The 26,886-nt window shown below is 36.0% G+C and overlaps 1 protein-coding gene across 1 annotated transcript; it reads left to right on the forward strand.

The window, feature by feature from the left end:
* Positions 1 to 26,155, forward strand: LOC308684229 (protogenin B-like; the record flags this gene model as incomplete). Its single annotated transcript, XM_081355343.1, has 20 exons — positions 1 to 67; positions 987 to 1,274; positions 7,402 to 7,543; positions 8,511 to 8,644; positions 8,727 to 9,023; positions 9,829 to 9,988; positions 10,208 to 10,455; positions 10,554 to 10,718; positions 11,574 to 11,888; positions 13,640 to 13,825; positions 16,038 to 16,133; positions 17,598 to 17,784; positions 17,870 to 17,997; positions 19,046 to 19,216; positions 20,376 to 20,555; positions 21,049 to 21,172; positions 21,814 to 21,952; positions 22,307 to 22,423; positions 23,838 to 24,011; positions 26,102 to 26,155. 20 exons carry the CDS (start codon positions 1 to 3, stop codon positions 26,153 to 26,155), a joined length of 3,372 nt encoding a protein of 1,123 aa, XP_081211469.1.
* Positions 26,156 to 26,886: the final 731 nt, after the last annotated feature.

The following is a 26,886-nucleotide window of genomic DNA, read 5'->3' on the forward strand; positions in this document are numbered from 1 at the left end:
ATGGGGTCTGTGAAATGGAAAACACATCAGCGTCTGCTGATTTTACTCTGGGTTTTATCGTTTTCAGGTAAGAGAAGTTTCATTCACTCATATTTTGACAGGAATCTCGTGCGTAAAGGCTGAAGGTCTCCAAGTTGAGAATGGCAGATAATCGGAGGAGACCGCTCAACAACACCTAAACCTGATCCAGATTACATCATTAAACCGGTTTAGGTCATTGATAGATTATTTAGTTGAGTGAATATCTGATTAGAAGTGCTGCTCATGAATCTAGTCATTGCGAAAATTAACCACGTTTACTACAAATAAAACCAAACAACCCACGGTTATTATAGTTAAACCATTGTTTTAGTACACTAACCAGTTCAATTATGGTATTTGTGGTAAAACTATGATCAATACGCCAAAAAAACATGGCTACTACACTTTTACTATAATACAACCATGGTTATTATAGTTTAACCATGGCATTTGTGGTTAAAAAAAAAAATATATATATATATATAGGCTACATAGTAATGTCTCTTTTCACCAGCTGTTTAATTTATATTGTAACATCATATCTTGAAACACTGAAGTCGCTTTTAAAGATCTGACCATTGCAGTGGATGTTATGAATCAATCCAGTTTTATGCAAGTCAAAAATATAGTCATTTTAGTTTATGACTGAACCAATCTGACTAAATTAAGATGCAGCAACAAAATTAATTTTAAGGGTCAGATCAGGCTTCATAACACACCTACACATGGCTCAATTTCACTTTTATTGTTTGAAAACCCCAAAGTCGTGAAGATTAGAATGAAAATGCATCAATGTCCAGCAAAAGCACCATTGATTCCTCTCGCTCAGTTGACTGTGACTAAATGGATTACCCTCGTTCTTTCATATGCAAGTCTTGGTTTGCTTGAATTGTAATTTTTATTGTGTAAGCTTGACCAGAATGTGTTGCATTTCAATGTTTATAACGCCATCTCATCATCTCCAGGGGTTTTGGGCTTCAGTGAGCTGTCCTTCACCATCCAGCCGGAGGACGTGTCTGCACCTCGAGGCCAGCGTGTTGTGTTGGACTGTCAGGCTCAAGGCGAGTCTCCTATCGCTGTGCGATGGAGGAAGAACGGCGTCCAGCTCCAGGAGAGCGTCCGCGTGCGAGCCCTGTCCAACGGGTCGCTGTGCATCTCCACAACAGAGCCATCCGATGAGGGCTTCTATCAGTGTCTCGTCCAAAACAGATACGGAGCCATCCTGAGCCAAAGATCCAGCTTTACAATCTCAAGTATGTATGGAGTGGGGAAATGGGGTGAAAAAGCAAATGTTGAAGAAGGTGAAGTGTGTATCGTCTACACCGTGATTGACCACATGATATGTGTGTGTTTGGGGGGTTTGTGAAAGAGCATTTGTCACAAATAGAGACAAGTCAGCTCCATTTAACCATGTTTTAAATCCTAAATTCTGATATTTTTGTTTCAAATCAAAATGAAACTGTTTGAAAAGGCCTCTGTCCGGGCCTTACGCATTTGAATTGGAAATGAGTTGCGGTAGTGATTCAATGATTGTTATGTAATGAGGCGGTGATATTATTCTTTATAATTTAATTTCATAAAATTCAATGCAATAACAATTTTCTCCCAAAATCAATTGAGAAAATGTTGAAAAATGCCACACGCCTTTTATATGTAAAGCATTTGAACTGGAAATGAGTTGCGGTAGTGATTCAGTGATTGTTATGTGATGAGGCGGCTATAACAAACAAATATATACGTTATAGATGGGCGAAATATTAAATAATCTGCGTAAAGGCTCAGTAAATGAGCTCTCAAGATGTGCTCTGACACATGCACAATATCAAAGAAGTATTGATATTATTTTAATTACATAATATTCAATAAAATAGATATTTTTCTCCCAAAATCAATTTAGAAAATCTGCTTTTTCTGGGCCTTTTATAGTATGTAAATTTGAATTGTAAATGAGTTGCGGTAGTGATTCGACGATTGTTATGTGATGTTTCTGTCACTAGACATTTATGATAGAAAGTTTCAACCTGTTACAAGGGACACAATATTAATAACCTTCAGTATCTGTGCTCTGACACTTCATGCACAAGCAGATTTCCCTGTTCACTCGTGCTAGTTTCAGCCGTGTCATTGCTGTGGCCTCCAGTGTGATTGTGTCCCGGTCAGGAATCTGTTAGAGGCTACTGGCTGCTTCTTTTGTCCGGCGTGGCCCCGGCTGCCCTCTGGGAGAAAAGACACGTTTGTTCGGCCATGAACCTGTGGACAGAGGAACAGCTGTGCCTATTGAACTCGCTCAGCCCTGGCCTTCACAAAGAGGCCGAGGGAAGTTCAAGCACAACTCAATGCTGTTCCGTACGGCCAGATTCGGGATCAGGGATCTGTTCTGTACGGCATTATTCGGGATCAGGGATCTGTTCCGTACGGCCTTATTCGGGATCAGGGATCTGTTCCGTACGGCCTGATTCGGGATCAGGGATCTGTTCCGTACGGCCTTATTCGGGATCAGGGATCTGTTCCGTACGGCCTGATTCGGGATCAGGGATCTGTTCCGTACGGCCTGATTCGGGATCAGGGATCTGTTCCGTACGGCCTGATTCGGGATCAGGGATCTGTTCCGTATGGCCTGATTCGGGATCAGGGATCTGTTCTGTACGCCCAGATTCGGGATCAGGGATCTGATCTGTACGGCATTATTCGGGATCAGGGATCTGTTCCAATGCCAATAATCAGGCATTATTATGTTGAATTCATCAGCATCAACTTGTAACTATAATATAATATAATATAATATAATATAATATAATATAATATAATATAATATAATATAATATAATATAATATAATATAATATAATATAATAATGTTGCAATTAGCTGATATTAGATATTATGTGATATATAATAATAGCTGATATTAGACATTATTAAAAGATCTCTATTTTACCACATATAATGTATTAAATCTTTTATTTTAGCTGTCTCATCACATAACAATCGTTGAATCATTTCCGCAACTCACTTCCAATTCAAATGCCTACATGCATATAAAATAAAATAAAATAAAACATGCTCATAATAGATTACTATTGCAGTTAGCTGATATTAGATATTATTATTAGATATTTTTAAAATTATTAATGTGCTAATATATTGACCAATAAGATTAATTGGATTAATTAATTGAAATGATTGTTATTTCAAATGACATGATTGCTATTATTGCCAGCTTAAACTAGTAATTATTGATTTAATATAATTTAATTCAAAATAAGATCAAATAAAATAAAATCTGACTTTTAGATATTGTATTAGTTGTTGAAAACCCCATTTTTATTTTGGTCAACCATTAATTTTTTTTTGAAACGAATAATTTCGATTGCTAATTATCAACTATATATCTGGTTTGTGATTTGTAGAGACCTTCATAAGTCAGTATCTGAAGGGTTAAGGGACCTCGAGCAGAAGCGAGGGGTGTACTGGTCTGTCCAGAGGTCAGGGGTCAGAGGTCACAGGGGTTGTGGGACTGGCTTTATTCCCCCCATCATGGCCTGGTCCTCCTGCTGTCCTCGTCCAGCCTGACTGATGCGCTCGATTCATTCACAAATGCTGGTCTTTAGAGCAGCGCTGGGGTTTTGTTTGAGCCCTCAGGGTGTGTGTGTGTGTGTGTGTGTGTGTTTGTTCGAGCCGTCAGGGTGTGTGTGTGTTCGAGCCGTCAGGGTGTGTGTTTAAAGCTCAAGCAGAAGAACAGTGGAAACGGGATCTTTTCAAGGAACAGCTGGAGAATTGTTCATTTCTCCATCTCAGATGGAATAACCCTCTAAGATCAAGTGTGTGTGTGTGAGTGAGTGGAGTGTGTGTGTGTGTGTGTGTGTGTGTGTGTGTGTGTGTGTGTGTGTGTGTGTGTGTGTGTGTGTGTGTGTGTGTGTGTGTGTGTGTTAAGATCAAGATGAAACTCTCATATTGATTTGTGAAAATAACAATTTGCCAGGAAAAATGTACATGCATAAATATAATTAACAGCAAATTCTCCCCATTGAAATGCATATATATATATATGCTTTATAATTAGGCTTATTGAAATAATGTCAAAAAATCTTAAAATAGACTTAATTTTATTGAGCAATATATAAGTCATTATTTATTTTTTCTGATTTTGGTATAAAATATGATTGGAAGTGATTTTATTGACAGGTTTACTACTATTGATCCGTATAGTTGTTACTCAAAGTCAAACACTTTATTAGTCTTCATATGGGTGCACATTAATTATTGTGTTCATTATTAGAATCCTTGTATAAATTACATCAAATCACTGACGGTTTTTATCCAGAACACATTTAATCAGAGTCTCTGACTGACACTGGGTGGACAGATGGACTTGACTGACCTCTGACCTTTGGTAGGAAACCTTTGTCCTGTTTGACCTAGGCATTGATCTGGCCTTTACAACCTGGCTGACTGGACACACACACACACACACACACACACACACACACACACACACACACACACACACACACACAGAGACTTTCTCCATATACTGACACAAATAACTACTGGTAATATATGTTTAACTATGGCAGTACCATTGTATTTTTTAAACTTTTTTAGTTTCATGTAAATATATTGGTATATGAATATTATAATCTTGCAGTATGAAGATATACTCATTTGTTTTCCTCAAATTTCCTAAAATAGCGTTGACTCTGAAGATTTTGATGAGATTTCTGCACTTTCTCTCCGACCAGTAACAGCTGTGTAACCAGTTCAGCTTAACGTCTATAGATAAGATCTGTAACGCAATACTGAGTGTTTTTTTAAACAAAGAACCAGCATTAGTCTATATAGTGTGTGTGTGTGTGTGTGTGTGTGTGTGTGTGTGTGTGTGTGTGTGTGTGTGTGTGTGTGTGTGTGTGTGTGTGTGTGTGTGTGTGTGTGTGTGTGTGTGTGTGTGTGTGTGTGTGTGTGTTCAAGTGAACAAAATAATTGTTAAGGCTTCAAGGATCGCAACGTTCTCTAAAGTTATGAACAAACGTTCTTCCAGCAACGTTAACAATGCGTTCGTTCAAAGTTATCTGGTTCTCAAAACATTTGCACAAAAACATTAATCATACATCATTCATGGAACACATTTTCAGTTGGACGTTCATCTAACGCTTTTTAAATGTTACAACTGGTTTCGGAATGTTCAGAGAAGATTCAAATGTAACAATTCCAAAAATGTTTCCAAAAATGGAATGTTCACTTAACGTTCCTATAACCAAGAAAAAACATGTTTAAAACATTTTAAAAAAACTGGACATTTTGAACATTCAGAAATGTAAAGTTTTCATAACTTCTGGTTAACGTTAGCAAAGCGTTCTCAGAACATGTTTTTGTAAGCTGGGGTAAACCTGAGTTATTAGTGGGAATTCAGCTTCACATGTGAATAAATCCCGTCGACTGCATCGGACACGAGTGACAGGGATCTTATCAGGAGATGAACTATCATTGATTGCCTTTAGAGGATTTTTGGCTGGACTCAGCAGGAACAAGAGGGGGAGGGAACAAAACACAGTGGCTTATGGGTAAAATTATGGGCTGGTCTTTATGTTATTGTTTCGAAAATGTCCTGCTCTTATAGTGCCGTTTGTAAAAATGGTGAAGAAACAGTCATGTGATTGTTATTGTTATATCACCTTGTGCATGTGATATGTTGGTGCTCATTCAGGTGTGAAAAACTTGATATATTTTTTTTTTTATAAGCCTGTTCATTGCCTACAGTAACAAGCATATGTTGACACTCATTTCAAATGGAAGCATCATTGATTCACACTGATCTATAAAGAGTCATTATTCACTGTCATTAGCCAATTGATTCATTGATTAGAGCAGCTGTTTATTATTGGCTGCTGTGCACTCTGGCCTTTAACAGACAACCAATCACTGTTGAGATCAGAAACGAGCTCTGTCTGAGTGCTTTACTCTTTATATGAATACACCAGCTGAAACGATTTGATCTTGTGTCTGATTTCATGCCCTGAGAGCCTCAACATCAGGCCTGAAACTGTTTGTATTGACATTTAGTTTGTGTTTTGAGTCCATTGAGCAAATTATAATGGAGTTTACTGGTGACGGTGTCTGTTTAAGTGTTAAATGGCCATACTAAAACTGAGAGAAGCATTATGGGAGGACGAGCTTGTGTTATTAACGTTCTGACCTCATTACTGATTATGGCAGAGGTTGTTAAAATGATTCATTTGAAAAGGAATTATATTGATTTTGTGAAAGAAATTTGCTATTGATGTATAGGTCCAAAATAACCAGTCTGTTAGTCAACGGCAAATACAAATTTAGATCAACATTAAAATCTACATTGGCCCAATTTGCTTTACATGTTTGTGAACTAGTGCTATTTTTTGCTAGTTTACTAGTTTTTGCTTTTTGCTAGTGCTAGTTTTAATAATATTTCGAATGATTTTTTATTATTTTTTGTTTTCATTCTAATTTTAGTTAGTTTTGGTAATTTTGTTGTCTTTTTGACAATTTATTAGTTTTTTTTAATGTTTATAGAGTTTTTATAATAATTTTTAGTAGATCAAGTTAAACTAAATTTAACTTAGAAATGTTGCTTTAGAAACTAGCTAAGGTTTTTATGTTTTATTTCATTTCATTTCAGTTTTTTGTTATTTCAAGTAACAATTTTTGTTTTGTTTTTTAACTAATAAAAACAATGAATAACCCTGCTGTTTTTTGTATTTAATTTTATTTCAGTTAAAGTTTATTTTATTTCAATTAACAAATGTTTTTAGTTTTTAATTAAAAAACTATTATAATAAAAACTATAATAACTCTGCTGTATTTTTAAAAAAATATTTATTTTATTTCAAGTAATGAAAATGTTTTATGGTTTTAACCATACTAACTAAAACAAAAACAAAACTTTAATAACCCTGCAGTTTTTTATATTTCATTTAATTTTAAGTTTGTTATTTCAAGTTACAAAAATGTTGTTGTTTTTTTAATGGTTTTTAAGTATATATAATAACTATAGTTTAAAAAAAACTATAATAAACCCGGTGTTTTTTAATTTAACTTTATTTCAGTTAAAGTTTATTTTATTTCAAGTAATGAAAAACTTTTTATGATTTTAACAATAACTATAATAAAAAATATTTATAATACCACTTTTCTTGTATATTATTTTTAAGTTTATTTCATTTCAAGTAACGAAAATGTTTTTTATGGTTTTAGTGTACTATATTGACCCTGTTGTGAACCATTTATATCTTTTTTCGCTCAGAAATATGTGACGTTATGGGTGTAAAGTTGGATGTGAATGCGGTTTGATGTTGACTTAGAACATAAAGTCCATTGGTTATGGATTCTTTCTCTCTCTCTTTCACAGATGTCTTGTTGTTTGTGTCCCACCCTGTCCCAGTGGAGGTTACGCTGGGCTCGATGGCCAGATTCTCCTGCGCTGTCAGCGGATCTCCAGCGCTCATCCACTGGGAACTCAACCAAAGATCTCTACCTCTGGATTCAGACAGGTGTGCAATTAACCAACAAAACAACAGGATCTTTCTAAATATTAATAAAATATTTAATATTAATAGTAGCCTGTTAACCATTAATTATTTCAATAGCAGGACACTTTAGGTATCATTCGAAATTCTCAAAATTCATAAAAAAAATTGACATTTTGTTACCATGAAAATGGTACTTTAAAACCATTTACCAGCTCATTTTTTGGGATATCAGCTTCAAATTTGGAACATAACTTGGTTGGACATATGGCTTTGATTCCACCAATTTAAGAGTCCATATTATTTTGTAATACACACATTTTGTTCAAAATAAAATTTAGCTTTGCAGTAAACTTAAACTTAAATAAAAAAAATTTAAGTGCTTTTACTTTTGCTTAGTGTCTTCTTTAAAATTCATGAATTACACATTTATTTTCACATCTATGGTCAAAAAGGGGGATGACAGTTAACAGGTTAAAAAGACTGAATAATTTACTAAATAAGAAGCAGAATTAATATAATTATTATTAAATATATTTTATACAAATATATTGAATTGAATCTACTGGATTAAAGTGGTCAAGGTTTTTATTTTTTATATGGTACATTGAAAAAATATTAACCCAAAAATGGTAAAATTTAAATTAACTAGTTTAACTTATTCAAGTCAAAAATATTATTTAACATCACTGAATAAACCTAAATACATTCATACCAACAAAATAATTTTTGATGAAACATTACTGATGGAATGTATACCTCAAATGCATTGTAGGTTGCTTTGGATAAAAAACATCTGCTAAATGGATAAATGTACATTATGTACCAGCTAATGACTAAATGAGCAGCTTGGACTGGATAGAAACCATGTAAAACCAGCTTTAATGTGGTTAAGCAGCTCTGTGCACTGAATATGAAAATCTCGAAAGCTATATTGTAAAGGTCATAGTGTACTAGCATACTGAAATGAACATGTTTTTGTTTGTTTCAGAATCACCGTTTTGCCAAATGGAGTGTTGCATATCCGCGACGTGACAATGAAGGATGCTGGGAATTATCGCTGCTTTGCAACAAACATGGCCAGTCGAGTCACGAGCCGAGAGGCCGAGCTGTCCATCATCCCAGGTCTGTGTTTGTGTGAGAATGAACAGTGATCATTATGAGAGGAATAAAGAAAGCATTGTAATCTTCTGCGTTCTCTGTCCAGCGTCGGGTCCAAGGCCTCTCATGAAACCACACATCATAGCAGGACCTCAGAACATCAGCGCCGGTCTGCATCAGTCTGTGGTTCTGGAGTGTCTGGCGGAGGGAAACCCTCGGCCGCTGGTGTCCTGGAGCCGGGCCGACTCTAAACCCATAGACGTGTTCGGAGCCAGGGTTCTGGGAAACGGGAACCTAGTTTTCTCAGCCGTTAAAGCCCAGCACAGTGGCACGTACCTGTGCCGCGCGACCACACCGGGAACACGCAACTACACCGTAGCGGCCGGGAACCTCACCGTACTCGGTAAGAGATGTTTGCGTCATAAACACTTCTGAAGGACCTTCACATCAAGAACTATAACTATAACTACATTAGCGTTCTCACCAAGAACAATACATTTAATGATAAGTATATTAGCGTTCACAGCTAGAACGATAACTTTAGCGATTACTATATTAGCATTCAAACTAAGAATGATAACTTTAACAATAAATATTTTAGTGTTCTCACCAAGATAGATTACTTTAACGATAACTATATTAGCGTTCTCACCAAAAACGATAATTATATATGCGTTCAAACCAAGAACAATAACATTGGCGATAACTATATTATCGTCCAAACCAAGAATGACAACTTTAACAATAACTGTATTAACATTCACACCAAGAGCGATAACATTAACGATAACTATATTAGCATTCACACCAAGAACAATAACTGCATTAGCATTCACATTAAGAATGAAAACATTAACAACAACTATACTTTATTAGCATTCACACCAAGAGCGATAACTATAACGATAACTAAATTAAGTGTCCACACCAACAGACGATATCATTCTGTTTATTATAAGCACACGGCAGTTATTATTGTTTCCCGCTTTAAAACAGTGATGTCATCATCCAGCTTAGATTCGTTCTCATATAATGGTGTCAATGCAGGCAGATCAATAATATTGATGAATATTAAATTATACATAATATTGAATATTAAAATGGTCTGGACTTCGCTATTCTCTCACTGTTAGAATGATTATTAAAACGTTATAGTTATCATTATTGTTCATTATGTGTGCTCACAGTTTTCACTCATTTGTTTGCAGTTCCTCCGACCCTGTTGGAGAGACCGGAGAGTCAGACGCGACCCAGAGCCGGGACGGCCCGCTTCAGCTGCCAGGCCGAGGGCACACCTGCGCCCCGCATCACCTGGTTCAAGAACGGGCAGGTGATCCACTCCAACGGGCGCACCAAGATGTACAGCAGGTACTGTGGGGGTTCTCTCTCTCGTGAAAAATCACGACTTAATATCTTATGGCATTTTACTCATCTAGTAAATGCATCTTGATTTAAGAATTTGTAGATATTTGGACTTGAAAGAAGACAAAAATACTGAATAAGAGCAGCATTTTTTGCAGTGTGCAGACAAACACCTCTAGTAAACTTCGTAATCTCTTCTGATAATGACATCTTTCTCTTGGTCAGTAAACTGGTGATAACTCAGATCATTCCGGAAGACGACGCCTTCTACCAGTGCCAGGCGGAGAACTCCCGAGGCTCGGTTGTGTCCACGTCCCGTCTCATCGTGGTTCTGTCGGAGGACCGTCCCAGCGCTCCAAGAAACGTCCACGCGGAAACCATCTCCAGCTCGGCCATCTTACTGGCGTGGGAGAGACCCCAGTACAACGCGGATAAAGTCATCGCCTACTCCATACACTACATGAAGTCTGAGGGTGAGCGTCTGAATGAAGCGTGAAGATCCAAACTGGTTTGTGCTGGTCTTGCTGTTGCCGTCTCTAATCCAGGATATACCCGTTGGAATATCTTACAGGTCTAAACAACGAGGAATATCAGGCCGTGATCGGGAACGACACGACAAGCCACATCGTGGACGATCTGGAGCCGGCGCGAAACTACACGTTTTATATAGTGGCCTACATGCCGATGGGCGCCAGCCGCATGTCGGAGCAGGTCACGCAGCACACGCTGGAGGACGGTGAGTCCAGGAACCAATCCCACAATGCACTATAGCACGTCTGCCACTGTACAACAGAATAGAAGCGGAGATTCATTTCCTAGAGGGAAAAAAGGCTCATTAATGAGTGAGGGGAGGTTCACTGCTGAGAAGGCTTTAGATAAAGTTTGGCTGTTTATGAAGTAGAAAAGCACAAAAAAATTATGAAATCGGTGCTACATAGACAAAAATATGGAAGTTGTTTCTGCAACAGAATAAAAAAAATAAAAACGGTAATTGCTACTTTTTTGTCTCACAATTCTAACTTTTTTCACGCAATTCTAAGAAAAATGTCATTAACAATAACAAGAAAAAAGTAAAAATTGTGAGATAAAGAGTTTGCTTTTGTTTTTGTTAGAATTCCGTTTTTTGTAAGCTCAGAATTCAGAGAAACAGTTAAAAAATGCAAGATGTGAATTTTAGAATTCTGAGGAACAAAGTCAGAATTGTGAGACAAAAAGTTGCAATTAATCTGTAAGTTTTTTTTTTTAAAACTCAGAATTCCGTTTTTTTATTTTTTATTTTAAACTCAGAATTCCGTTTTTTTATATATTTTTTTAAACTCAGAATTTTCATTTTTGTAAACTCAGAATTCCGTTGTTTTATTTTTTTAATCAGAATTCCGTTTTTTTGTTTTTTGTAAACTCAGAATTCCGTTTTTGTAAAAAAAAAACAAAAAACACATTCGCAGTGTTTGGAAATCACGTTATTTAACCTAACTCTAACCGAATACTCTGTTGAGAGTTAGTTGACATGTATCTGCATAGTGGACTATGGAAATGAAGTGTAACCTCAAATCTTTCCCATAAAGTGTTTTATCTCTCTGTTTGTCCCTAGTGCCCCTCCGTACCCCTGAGCTGAGCCTGACGAGTCGCAGTCCGACTGATATCCTGGTGTCCTGGCAGCCTCTCTCTCCTAAACTGAGCCGAGGACGAGTGTCTGCGTACCGTCTGTCCCACCGCACGGCCTCGGACGACTTGCTGACCTCCGTGGAGCTGCCGGTCCCGGGCCAGAACTGCACCCAGTTCCTCCTGCAGGGTCTGCGGCCCGACACCATCTACCTGATCCGCATGTCCGCCTCGACCCGCGTGGGCTGGAGCCAACCGTCCGCCTGGAGCTCGCATCGCACGCCCAAAACATCCAGCGCCACAGGTGAGAGCAGAAACCTGAGGTTCACCCATAGCAATTGCCTTTGTCACTGTTTTTAGTTTGTTTTTGGTTCTGGAAGCGCTGTACCACAGTAGTCAACATTAGTGAAGTGGATCAACAAAGTTCAAAATTCATGTATACAGGGTTTGAAATGAACTTTTTCACTTAATTTTTAAGGTACCGGACATTCAAAACATTCAGAAAAAAAATAAAAAAACGTTAAAGAGGGAAAGACTTAATAGCGTCATTTCTTTTTTGTGTGAAGAACATTTTAAGGTAACACTTTACAGTAAGGTTCATTAGTTAACGTTAGTTAATGTATTAACTAACATGAACTAGGCTAACCATGAGCAATGCTATGCTATAAGATATTATGTCTTGTTTTATGGGGGGAAAAAATCTAAATGAAGTGAGTTTTTGCTTAAAACAAGCAAAATGATCTGCCAGTGGGGTCAGAAAAATAATCTTAATTCAAACGGACACAAGACTCTTTTTCTTACCCCTATTGGCAGATAATTGTTCTTGTTTTAAGCAAAAATTCACTTCATTTTGATTCCCCCCCACACACACACACAAATTTTATGTCATTTTACTACTTTAGTAAATGCATCTTGATTTAAGAATTTTTTAGATATTTGGACTGGAAACAAGACAAAAATACTGAGTAAGAACAGCATTTTTTGACTGGCTTTGTTCCGGCATTTATGTTGTTACTCGATGACCTTTGACCCCAGCTGTCAGTTAGGAGCTGAGGGTCGGCTCAGTTTCAGGTCATAAAGGGAACCTAAAGAATAGCCTCTTTTCTGCTGGATATTTGCTCAAACGGATCGGTTATGTTTAGTTAGACAGACTTAGAGTGATTTCCATTTTGAACAAACTCATCATGAACTTGTCCGGTTGAAAACATGAAGTTTTGGTGTGGAATACGCGCATTAAGGCGACATGGAAGAATCTTTTATTGAACTCATTAAAACCTTAATAATTGAAACGGTCTTGAATGGATGGCAGAATGTCCCTGGTCAAGATGCATCATCGAAACTGATGTTATTTATTGATCATTAACTGTACTCTAAAACTGTAAAAACAAAGCTCTTCGCATAATTTTTATTTTTTTTTACATTTAAATAAGGTTTTCAAATGAACAGAAATGTTGAAGTTTTCTGATTTTTACTGGGAAATTTATTTTGTAATTTTCCTAGAAAATGTCTTCTTTTTAAATATAAAGTAAGTCGTAATTCACTTAAAAACTATTTTGTAAAGAAAGTTTGTGAGTAATTTGATTAAAATTTCATTATAAGTAGAAACTTTATTAGCTTTCAAATTTTTACTGGGAAATACATTATGCAATTTTCCTAGAAAATGTATACTTTTTAAAGGGAAAATCAATTTTAATTCAATTAACTTAATTTTTAAGCAAATTCATAAGTAACTTGATAAAGATTTCCATATAGATAGAATTGTTTTACTTTTCTACATTTTACTGGGAAATAAAAAAAAATTACATTTTCTTAGAAAATTTCTAGTTTTTAAATCAATATATATATATATTTTATTGTTAACTGTACTCTCTTAAAAACAAAGCTTTTCTCAGCCACAATAGCAGTGCTGTTTTATTAGTGCTGTTTGCACATCAAGCATTATTATTACCATAGACTTGGCAAAAATACCTTAGAGTTCTGTTAATGTTTTACAGAAAATGTATTTATGTCTGTAATTTGTGCATAAGTTGATTTAATGTGTGTTTCTGTCCTCAGTGCCTCCCGCCCCAAACCTTGAGCTTGAACCCCTGAACTGCACATCCGTGACGATCCGCTGGCATCCGACTCCCAGTGACGCTGTCATCCAGGGATTCAAGCTCTGTTTCCACCCAGACGGCCAATCAGAGGGCTCCATTCTCCAGCTGCCCCCCCAAGACCACCAGCACACCATCACAGGCCTCAGTGAGTCACGCACACTTATCTGGGAAATAAGCATATTTTCTCATTTACTAAATTATTATAAGAAAAGATTTTCTTACAAACTTTTCTTAGAAAATTTCTATTTTATATATATATATATATATATATATATATATATATATATATATATATATATATATATATATATAACTTAATTCAATTTAAAACTTAATATTTTTTAAAGAATATTTGTGAGTATTTTGATTAGGATTTCCATAAACAACTTTTTACCTTTCAAATTTTTACTGGGGAAAATTTTCTTTGGAAATTTCTAATTTTTTAAAATGTGAAATAAATCTTTATTCAATGCAAAAAAAAACAAAAAAAAAAACACAACAACGTTTTTGCTTAATTTTAGGTGGCCTGCAACTAATATATAAAAAACTCAATTCATTTAAAATTAATATAAAGAACATTTGTGAGTAATTTGATTAGGATTTCAATAGAGAACATTTTGCCTTTCTATTTTTTTTTACTTGGAAATAAATAAATTTTAGTTCCTAGATATTTTTCATATTAAGCTCAGATATAAAAAACATGCAATATGCAGGTCACTAGTTAATTCTAATCTAAATGAACTGCTTAAAACAACTAGATAATCTAAAATGAGGAATCTACCTACATATTTTTCTCATCAAGTACGTGAATGAAAATTTAAAGTAGCATCCCTGAAAATGCACAAGTCAAGCTTTTTCTGAAACATAAACCTTCTGTGAGCATCTGATCGTCCTCGGACAGACAGAGAATCCCAGTTTGTGACAGAGAATCCCAGTTTGTGTGTCTTCTGTTCGGACTTATGCACGGTTGTCCTGTCCGCCGTATCCAGGGCTTTGTTCGTGTCACGTAATATCCCCTCAGGGTCAAAGGTCACACCCCAGATGTCTCCTTCCAGTTTTCCCATGGTTCTCCTCTGCTTCTCCATCTATTGTGCCTGGGTTTAAGGTCGGCCAAAAGCCTGTGAGAGCGACCCCCCCCCCCCCCCTTTACAGCTGGACACTTGTCCAGCCAACAAAGGATTCTGGGATTGAGCTGGGCAGAAGTGACCCCTCTTGGGTCAAAGAACTTGTGGGGTTTTTAGAGTCGATGCAAATTTAAGTTCAATGTCCCGATGGAGTGAGTTCTGTTTGAATTGGTTAGGGTTTTGCTTAACTAATAAATAATAATAACAATAATATTTTTTAATATTTATATAGCTCAAGGTTGCTTTACAAGAAGTAGAAAGCAATCAAAAAACATGGAAAGTAAATCGTAATTCACTCAAAACACTTTTTTTTTAAGAAAGTTTGTGAGTAATTTGATTAGGATTTCCGTATATATAGAAAAGTTTTAGCTTTCAAATTTTTACTGGGAAATACATTATGCAATTTTGCTAGAAAATGTATACTTTTTAAAGGGAAAGTCAATCTTAATTCAATTAACTTGAAAAATTTGTGAGTAACTTGATATACAGATGGAAACATTATGCCATACTTATTTTTTCATGGGAAATAAATACATTTTCTTAGAAATTTTTTTTTTTAATTAAATGGGAAATCATAATTTACTCAACTTATTTTTTTTTTTTAAGAAAATCCATTAGTAACTTGATTATGGATTTCCATATAGATAGAAATGTTTTTCCTTTTCAAATTTTTTTACTGATGGAAAACCATGGAATTATCTTGGAAAACAATTTGCAATGACATAATTTTTTTCCTTTAAGGATCTAAATAGCTTTATCCCTAGGCCTGTTTCTTCCTAACTAGTTGAGCATAAAGTTTTCTCCCGGTCCGGCCCCCGACCTCGGGTCATAAAGCTCTCATCCCGGGAGACGGTTCGTTTCGGCAGCTGAAAAGGTGACCTCTGACCTCTCGACCCGTAGAGCCTTAAAAACTCAACCCCCCCACCCCCCTCACCCAGGACTTCACACACTGACCAAACTCATTCTTCACATTCACTGTTTGCTGATGTGAAACCTAGATAAGTGTCTAAATCTGTGCATTCAGACCCGAATGTCTTGGGAGTGTTTTATCCAAACGTTGCAGATGCATAGACTACATGAAAATGCACACATAGCATAAACGTTTGCATGCTTTCACAGTTGACCTTTTTTAGGTACTGTAGTAAAACCATGGTAAACTTTCATAAGAGTAGTTTTTAACTCTTTAAGACCCTTAAATAACTCTATTTTATTGTGTTTTATGTTGTTCTTCAGACCCCAGAGTGAAGTACCATGTGAAACTGCTAGCGTTCAGTGCTAATGGAGACGGCTATCAGGCCCATCAGACGGTCAACACTCCAGGGTGTCCTTGTAAGTGTTCAAAACACATGAACTTGTGGATTTAAACTTGTCAAATTTAACGCTGAACCATGTGGGAATTGTATTCAATCAATATTTAACTAGAAAATCGATGTTTGTTATGCCAATTATAAGAATTATAAGAAATTATATTACATTTTAGTTTGCCATAAATACTTCTCATTCGGCAGTGCACTTTAAACGTATTTCAAAGAAAATAATTATTAAATAACCTTTGAAGATATACTTAAGTGGGTCAAAAAGCACAAGTTCAACTAATTCAGAGAAATTTAAATAGGACTTTCGAACAGAAATGTTTTAGCTTTCTAATTTTACCGGGAAATACATTGTGTAATTTTCCTAGAAAACTTCTACTTTTTAAATGGAAAGTAAACCGTAATTCACTTAAAACACAATTTTTAAAGAAAGTTTGATTAGGATTTCATACAAGTATAAAGTTTTAGCTTCTATTCTATTTTTACTGGGAAATTTTTTTGTAAATTTCCTAGAAAATATATACTTTTTAAAGGGAAAGTCATATGAAATTATGAAATTACCTATAAAGATATACTTAAGTGGGTCAAAAAGATGTAATTTAGATTTAAACTATGACATTTTCATGTAATTGTAAATAACATGCAATTAGGAATCCAAATACATTACATTCAGTTTTCTTTTTAAGGAAATTAACTGAAAACATTATATTCAATCCTCACTTGTGTGATCTTTTTAAAAGTATGATAAAGTGTATTAAAGTGTTACCAGTTTAAATCCTTTATTGTAATCTATTTTAAAGTCCCACTGTAGTCAGTCATTTTATCCCTTAAAACTCATCTTTGATCACCAAAATGATGTTTAAATGTTTTTTCCTTAAAAACATTCATGTCTTAAAATATCTAGAATGTAACTCGACACCCTTGCCTCATTTAGTATGCGTGGTTCTATGAATATGCAAATGAGCCCCGCCTCCACTCACTCCCTCAGCTCAGAGATCCACTGGTTGACGATCACACGTTGATCTGATTGGTTACAAGGTAGTTTGTGACGTCAGAAACACCAGCGATTTCAAAGCGTGTTTTTGAGACTGTCTTTGGTTCACTGCAGTTTTAAGGAGGAAATACTCAGTAATGCTGTCGACTTATGAACTTACACATGGTTCGTCTTAAAGCACATTAAAAACACCACATAGACACATAAACAACATTAAAAGCTGGATTTACACCACAGGGGGACTTTAAGCATTTGTCTTCTAAACAAGAGCTTCAGTATGTTAACGTGTGTGTGTGTGTATGTGTGTGTGTGTGTGTGTGTGTGTGTGTGTGTGTGTGTGTGTGTGTGTGTGTGTGTGTGTGTGTGTGTGTGTGTGTGTGTGTGTGTGTGTGTGTGTGTGTGTGTGTGTGTGTGTGTGTGTGTGTGTGTGTGTGTGTGTGTGTGTGTGTGTGTGTGTGTGTGTGTGTGTGTGTGTGTGTGTGTCAGCCGCACCGAACCGGCGTTTGGCCACCCTGCCGCCTCCCGACCACATCCAGGCCGAGGCCAGCAGCTCGTCATCGGTGAGTCTGAGTTGGGGTCGTCCTGCGTTCAGTTCTGGCAGAGCCGTCAGCTTCTCCGTCCGCTACGGGCCCGCGAGTCCCTCCGACGCCGACACTGTGCGCTACGCCCAAACGTGAGTGCCCGTGCCTCAGCAAAGCCTTGACATCTGCACTTCAGCTTCTGGATTCAGATGTCAGATATGTGTTCTCTCTCTTCAGAACTGAGCAAACCGTGACGCTATCAGGTCTCCGGTCCAACACTCGTTATGAGTTTGCGGTGCGTCTTCATATGGATCAGATGTCCAGTCCCTGGAGCGCCAGCGTCTATCACAGGACTCCCCTGGAAGGTAGCGGCTAAAAACTAGCATTTTTGATCATATATTTTAAGTTTGTTAAAGCAAAGTACTAAAGAGATAAAGAATAGACTGTCACTGTCACTGTGTACGATTTACTACATTTAAGATTTATGTATTTGAATTGCATTTTAAATTTTATGAAATGTTAAATATTACATATTTTAAAATATTCATATTATATTTTATTTTATTACCAACTTCATCTCAGATGTTTATTTTCCCAAAATTAATTTTGTGAAATAAAAAAAAACACAAAACAGTCAAAAAAATGATTTTGTTCAGATCGCTTTCGTAGCTCTAGAGATATAACCAAAAACATGTTATTATATTATATTATATTATAATTTATAGGTATATAATATTTCATTATATTTGAATATAATCACCATACACTCAAAAATATTTAGGCCTAAATGAAAGATTAATGTATTTGTATTGCATATACAATTATTATATTATATTATATCATATTATAATGTTATAATATTGTATTATATTATGTTATATATATATATATATATATTATTTAGGCCTAATTAATGTATTTGTATTGCATATAAAATTATTATATTATATTATAATGTTATAATATTCTATTTTTATATTATATTATATTATATTATATTATATTATATTATATTATATTATATTATATTATATTATATTATATTATATTATATTAATTATATTTTAATATTATCACCATCCACTCAAAAATATTTTGGCCTAAATTAAAGATTAATTTATTTTGTGTTGCATATGAAATTTCCATCCATTTGGATTACACTATTAACTATTTGCATATTTTTTATTTTATTTTAATAATCATATTTTCAAAATCCATTTATTCAAATTGCTCAGAATCAGAATAAATCTGTTCATTGTGAAAACAACTATTACAGAAGTTAATTTATGAATAGCTGACAAATATGCATCATGGGTCGTTGTTGAGACTGTGGATTGAGCCACTGAATGGGATTTTAATGCAATTCAAAAGCATGATCACACTGTAAGACTCGAGGCTTCTTCTCTCCCGCAGCCCCGTGGTCTCCGCCTCAGTCCGTGAGGGCGACTCTGATCGAGGATGGCACGGCGCTGGTGTCGTGGGATCCGCCGGACCAGCCGGATGTGTGTGTGACGCACTACACCGTCCTCTACGCGTCTCACAGCGCCGGGAGCGCCGGGGAATGGCAGGTTCTCCAGAGGGAAGGTGAGCAGAACACAACCAGAACTACTTCAAGTGTTTATCACACACCGCTCAATTTGGAGATTTTGGGCCCTATTTTAACGATCTAAGCGCCTGGTCTAAAGCTCACTTAGGGCGCCTGAATCCACTTTTGCTAGTTTAACGACGGGAAAAATGGTTGGCGCTCCCGTTCTTTTAATGAGTAATGGGTGTGTTTTGGGCGTAACGTGAAACAAACCAGTCAGAGTCTGATCTCCCATTCGCTTTAAAAGCCAGTTGCACTCGCGCCATGGCGGATTCACTATTTACACAGAGGAATTTGCAATCGGAAAGACGCTCCAGAGTGCAAACGGATCTGCTCGTGCGCGAGGTCAAAGCCGGATTCACCATATCTTTATGTACACAATAATAATCTTTTACTTTGTAATCCTTTTGTTTTTAATTTTTGGCATGTTTGTGTGCTGCTGTGCGTCCCTGTGTGTGTAATAAGCAGAGGGTTGTGGACCCTCCTATAGGTGCATGTTATTAATACGCCTTTTAAATAATTTCACGCATGACGTGAAAATGATAACTGCGTCAGGCTGAAACTAGCAAAACACACTTGCGCTGCATTGCTTCGGGTGTATGATAGAGGCCTAATCTATTTTTCCTTCCACATCAGACGAGTGGAAAGAAAACATGTTCCAAATACGTATTTAAGTGTTTATTTTATTGCAATTGATCTATTTGCGTCTGTAGATTTCAATTACTGTCCATACCTTTAAAGATGATGTGCGTTAAAATGAGTATGTATTTAATTAGATAATGCATCGTTTTTATACCCTGGTAATCCAGAGTTCTCGCGAGAGAACAAGTTGAATTTGCTCAGCGAATTTACTCTGGCGTCGAGTAATGATGCTCATTAAATATGCCCCTCGATCTGAGCTGCACCAAGTGCTCGACCGCGCCTTCTCGATCGCTCGACTGAAGTCAAAATTCTCTGTTGTTGTTTTATGTTGTTTATGTATTTATTTATCTTGTATTATCTCTGGAAAGGACATTGCTGCAACTGCAGATGCAATGAATTGTGCTATATAAATACAATAAAAATTATTTTTAAATTAAATATATTTTGTTATATTTTAATATGATATCTCACTTAATTATCAGCGTTTGTCTGATTATTGATTTGATTGGTGTCCAGCTGTGAACACGATGGCTCTCCTGGAGAAGCTGGAGTCGGGAAGCGTTTACCTGGTGAAGATCTCGGCCTCAAACCCTGCGGGAGACGGGCCGTTCTCCGGGACCGTAGAGCTGAGGGTCCGGGCCAGAGCTCACCAGGGGAAAAACCCACGGCACACGGACAACCACGCCGAGAAAACAGGTGCACAAACCCCTCTGTTCTTATCTGTGACCCGGACCACTAAACCAGTCACAGATGAGATATATACATCATCTGAAAGCTAAATGAATATGATGAATGGTTTGTTATATGAAATTATATAAAAAACTGGAATCTGAGGCAAAAAAAATCGAAACATTGAGAAAATCTCCTTTAAAGTTGTTCATTTATGTTCATGATTGTGCTGCATTCACTCACAAAAGTAAATGTTTTATATATTTACGGTAGGAAATTTACTAAATATCTTCATGGAACATGATCTTTACTGAATATCCTAATGATTTTTGGCATAAAAGAAAAAATGATAATTTTGACCCGTATAATGTATTGTTGGCTATCGCCACACACATAACCGTGCGACTCGAGACTGGTTTTGTAATCTCAGTATAAGCCATGCAAGTCTGTCAGATATAAATGAAGTGAACATTAATCACCTGCACTTTCACAAAAATGTATTTTTGAACCATTTCTGCAGCGTTTATCGACGGGCTGTACCACGTGGATGAGAAGTCGATGCCGGGGATCATCGTTGGCGTGTGCATCGCTCTGTCCTGCATCATCCTCTGCGTCTTCATCCTCCTCACCAAGAGTGAAACACAGTGAGTCTCCAGCGCTGTCCTACGTCTGCAAAACTAGATCGCTCTGTGTGTGTTGAAGATTAGAGATGATAAAGATATGATAAGGGTACCGAGTAGGAGACGAGTTTCCTCTAGTGGAAGCGTTTGGTACTGCAGCCGATACCGATAACCGATAATATCCACATTTACATTTACATATATGCATTTGGCAGATGCTTTTATCCAAAGTGACTTATATTGCATTTCAAGGTCCACATTTACATTCTTATCAGTTACATCTAACCGATATATTGGCCGATAAATCTAAATCCAAATTTTTATATTATTTTTGAGAGCCTGATTACAAAAACAAAAGTCTCATCACGTCTCAAGCACACAATTATAATGTTCTCATGATAATTTTATGTAGCCGATATGACAGACTTGCACTGAACCGTATTTTCCTTTTCAAAGTGATTCCAATCATATTTCAAACAATTCAAAACCATCATGTTGAACAGTGCACATTCTCAGTCACAGCTGAAGGAAATAATACATGATTAATCAGCTTTAATATATCAGCCAAATCTTTTTATCAGGCCGATAACATTAAAAATAAACATATATCGGCCGATACCGATATGGTAGCCGATGTGTGACAGTCAGTGTTGATCTCTCAGCAGGAAAGCATCTTCCTCGAAGATGATTGGACAGGTGAGGAATGAGGTCATGCGCAGCGATGCGTCATCAGCCAATCAGCAGCAGGCGGAGACCGCAGAGGCCCTGATACCGATGATGAGGACACACTTCATTGACACTAAAGTAAGAATCTGTTTACTTTATTTACCAGTGTGTACATAGACTAGGGGTTTAATTTTTTACTTCATCTGAATGCTACAAAACTTGTTAAAGGTTTTGGCACTTGCAATGTGAACAAAAAGAATAATCATGGACATGATTTGAAAAGGTTAAAAGGTCTTGAAAAAATAGTCACACAAACACGAGTGCATTGGAAACGAATGGGAGACGAATTTCCTCTAGTGGAAGCGTTCGGTACTGCAGCCGAACACACTCTCACTGAAAGCTCAAATTAGGAACACAACTTGTTTAGATTTATGGCTTTTACAGTTTTTGCAGTTTTAACGAGATTTAAATACATATTTTGTTTGTTTTCAGGGTGGAGCAAATCTTCTGATAAACCCAGCGGGACCCGTTACGAGTGACGCTCACAACAAACTGAACAAAAGGAGCATTTTCAAGAATACTCAGAAGACTAATGGAAATAAAAGCAAAGTAAGAGAAATGTTTTAATTATGTGTATTATACTTAAATTTACATTACAGTCAACATGAAACATTGTTTTCCCAGTGTTGTTTTATAGTTTTTATGAATATTTTGAATTAGCCTTTATATTCTCAGTTCATTATAATTTTAGTACAAGTTTTATTAAATTTATGTGCTTCTGTCAAATTAATTAGTTGTTTTTTTGTTTTAGTTTTAGATCAGGTTTAGTTTTTTGTTTAGTCTTTCAGTTTATAGCCAAGGCTGGGTTTCTAACTTTCATTTAGTTTTTATCTAATATTTATATTTTAATTTATTTTAGCTTTATTTCAAATAACATTTTTTTAAATAAATTTTGTTAACAATAATAACCCTAATTGTGATGAATTTCTGAATTAAACCTATTATTTATAGTTTTAATTAATATTTCAAATTAGTTTTTATTTTTATACTTTCAATTCATTTTAATTTTGTTTAATTTTTATTAAAATATTTTTTGTGCTTCTGTCATTTTGTTATTTTTTTTTAATAGTTTTATTTAGCTTTAACTTATTTTCATTTCAGGTTTAGTTATAGTTCAGGTTTAGTTTTTATTTCCAGTAAGTAATTTAAGTGCTTCAACTTAAACTTATTTCCATTAGTTGCAATTTAAATTTCATTTAGTAAAAGTTTTTCATTTATTTTTCATTTATTTTCAGCTTTTTAATAACCCTTATTGTGATGCATTTCGTAATCAAACAGATTTTTCAAACTGACCATAATTGTGTCTTAATTAAATACAGTCAACTTACAATACAAGTATTGCCACAGCCAGTAACAATACAATAAAGTCTCGTTTGTTAACATTATTTTAATGCATGAACTAATAATAACTTAACAGTGGGCAATATATTTCTACAGCATTTATTAACCTTTGTTTAATGTTAGGTAACAGTGCATTTACTAATATTAACTTTTGATCTTAAAAATGTATCAGTGAATGTTGAAATTAACGCAATGCTGCGAGAAGTATTGTTCATTATTTGCTAATGCAGTTCACTAATGTTAACGAATGAAAGCTTATGTTACCAGTTAGACTTGTTTATTACACATAGCATAAAGTAATGTCTATAACACCCTCCTTTAATTTTTTTTGTAAAGATCTTAAAATATTCTGACTCATTAAATCCAATCACTAGTAATAAGAAGTGTATAAAAACATCTTATATTGAAAAACATAATTTGTAGAATTTAATTTTTTACTCTGTACAATGTAAGATCTGTTATATGTTTTCCCCAATATCTGTTTGGCTTATGTTTGATGTTAAATGTCATAGTAAGCTTTTATGCAAGTTGAATTAAAAAAAGTTAGACTTGTTTATGAAATCTCTGTTGTTGGGTTTTTCTGTCCATGATCTCTGATGTCTGATATGTTTGTATTGCACAGATTGATGATCCTGCTCATGTTTACGAGGCGGGGAAGCCGGTTCTGCATTACGAGGACGAACAGATCCTCTTTCGGCCACTAGGGGAGTCGGAGAGTTCGCAGACCAGCACCGGAGACTCCGGAAACTTCTCTCAGGACGAGGCGGAAGATAAACCAGACGGACCTGTCACTCATGTGATGTGAGTGGGCGTGGCCTGAGATTCCAGGGCCTATAGAGACAAAGCGCATTTAGGCCACGCCCACAACGGTGGGGGAAACAATCCAAACGTCTCCATTGAGTTTGCATTGCGAGAGCCTTCCTCCTTGTATATTTGACTTATAATAAAAAACAAAACAATGTCTAAAAGCTGCTATGTGACGAGGTGTACAGCAAACAAGCTAAAAAACCCAGAAATAAGTTTTTATAAGCTGTCGACCACAAAAACAAGTGTTTAAGGACACAGAAGTGGAGACAGGTGATTGAGACCGAGCACAACTCTGAGAACTAACGTACGCCACTGAGGGGAACGTTATCAGTGACAGGAGAGTGAACCTTACAGAAATATAATATATAAAACTGACATCTGGATATTTCTGCACACGTAGTGCATACTGAGTGTCAGGATCACACAATTTACCCATTCGCTCCAGCCTGTCTCCACTTATGTGTCCTTAAATAACACATAAGTGGGTTGTTTAGCTTGTTTGCTGTACACCCTGTCACAGAGCAGCTTTCAGACATTGTTCTGTTTTTTGTTATAAGTCATAAGTGACGAGGAGGCAGCTTCACACAATGCAAACTCAATGGAGACGGCTGGATCGTGTCTGGATGAAGACCAGTCGCACCGTTTCTTCAGGATAAGATGGATCCGGAGACAGTGTGATCTGGATGCTTGTGCCAAAAACCCTTTAAATATATAGCTTTAATAAGTCGCAGACTCTGCTGGCTTTGACAAACTTGCACAACCCTTCCTAATAACTTTCCCTTCCCGGCCGGACCTGTTCGGAGTGATTCCCAAAGATTACACGTGTGTCCGATCAGCTTTTCCTGCTCAGGATGATGAATGTGTTGAAGAACGCCTGACGTGCTTTACGCAAACGTTATTTGTGACAGAGACGGGGTTTCGCTCTGCTGTCTCTCTACCTCATTCGCCCTCGTACGGGTTTGTGCAGTTCCTTGATTTATACTATTGTTTTGATATCAACACTGAACGTGTTTGCCGTATATAATCCAAAGAGTCCAAAAGTCCAATGAAAATGGGAACACTTTACATCAAGGTTCAATAAGTTAACATGAACTCACAGTGAACAATACTTCTACAGCATCTTAATGTTAATATCTGGTAACATTAGTGCACTAACACACAAACAATAACTACTTTCCATTAAGAAAGATTTATAAATGCTTTTATTATATTATATTAGCTAGCTAATGCAACTAAACATGAACTAACAATGAAGAATACTTCTACAGGATTTATTAATCTTAGTTAATATTCATCTGCATTTAATACATTTTTAAGATCAAAAGTTAATAAGCTGCAAGAATATATTGCTCATTGTTAGTTAATGCATTAACTGATGTTAACAAATGAGACCTAATTGTAAAGTGTTACCTGAAAATTACTCAGTTTCTCATTCTTTTCTAGTTAATTATGAGAAATAAGAGTGTTTCACACGTCTCGAATTTCATTGCTTATTTTACCTGAAATATTTTTCCTTTTACTTAAAAAATCCTAAAGCTTTCCAGGTTTAAATGAAAAAAAAAAAAGTTGCATTGTTTTGCGATGTGATCTTTTAAAACCTCACCCTACATATTTATTTTTGACTTGAAGATACAGAAACGGATATGAGCGTGGTGTCTCAGGTTATGAATGCTGCTTTATTTAGATGCGTATCCTCAGACGAGTGAACCGTTTACCTCAGTTTATTTAATTCAGTTCATCACTCTTGTGTTGTATACCTCCAGTTCACTGTCGTGTAGCGCATGAACGCTTTACGTTTGCCAAACGAGATCAGCTTTTCTGATATTTTAAGGTTTTAAGCATGTTCGTTGAGTTAGCTGTGATATTGCGTGGAGTTTGCCGTTGTGGAGGATTCGTTTTGATTCATTTTGGTTGTTCACGTAAATTAGCTCTTGCATCTTTAAAGGAATATTCTGGGTTCAGTCGAATGAAACCGTATTGACGGCATTTGATTACAGCAGAAAATAATGCTGCGTTCACGCCATGTCTTAATTACTGCATGTCTCCAGACTTTTTGCAACCTTTTTTCCTTTTTCCCAGGTCACACTGATGCCTCAACCACGTTCCCCAACTCAACATCACTGGGAGATCTAGTGAGAAGCATTAAAATTCAGCACAGAATTCTCTGTTATAAACCAAATCAGATCAAATAACACCGACATGGAAACCAGGAGAAACATTGTGCCATGAGCGAACAAGTTATAGAAGGCTTTACAATTCACAAATCACCAACATTCACCACAGATTTACTGTAGTAACACCAACTGTAACCATGGTATTGTGGCAGAAATAGTCAGATGCTTTTACATTATCCATTTCAGGGTTCGTACAACCCTTTGAGAGTGAAACGAACGTTTTCCGTTTGCCAAACGAGATCAGCTTGTTCCGATATTTTAAGGTTTTAAGCATGTTCGTTGAGTTAGCTGTGATATTGCGCGCAGTTAAGATTCGGTTTTTGATTCATTTAGACTTTTCAAGGACTTTCAAGCGCTTCACACAACTTTTTTCAGAACTTAAAAGCTCTAAATATCACCCAATTTAAATGTTATTTTTTAATGTGTCGAACAAAAACATTTGTTCATCCTTCAAAGATTGTCCCCATTTGTAAAACTAAAAGAATTGGGAAAACTAACACTTGGTGGCAAACTTTTATTTAAGATAAAAAGACATGAAATTACTGCTATAACCAGTAGATGGCAGCAGAGGAGCACATATTGTCTTAGCCATTTCCACTCCCAAATATATATTTTTTCAATGTTTTGCTTTTAAATTTGTATTTAGACATTATGAATCATCAAGAATTAAATTATCAAAGTTTGGCAACT

Source organism: Scardinius erythrophthalmus (genome assembly GCF_964197995.2).
Source record: "Scardinius erythrophthalmus genome assembly, chromosome: 24".
Taxonomy (NCBI): domain Eukaryota; kingdom Metazoa; phylum Chordata; class Actinopteri; order Cypriniformes; family Leuciscidae; genus Scardinius; species Scardinius erythrophthalmus.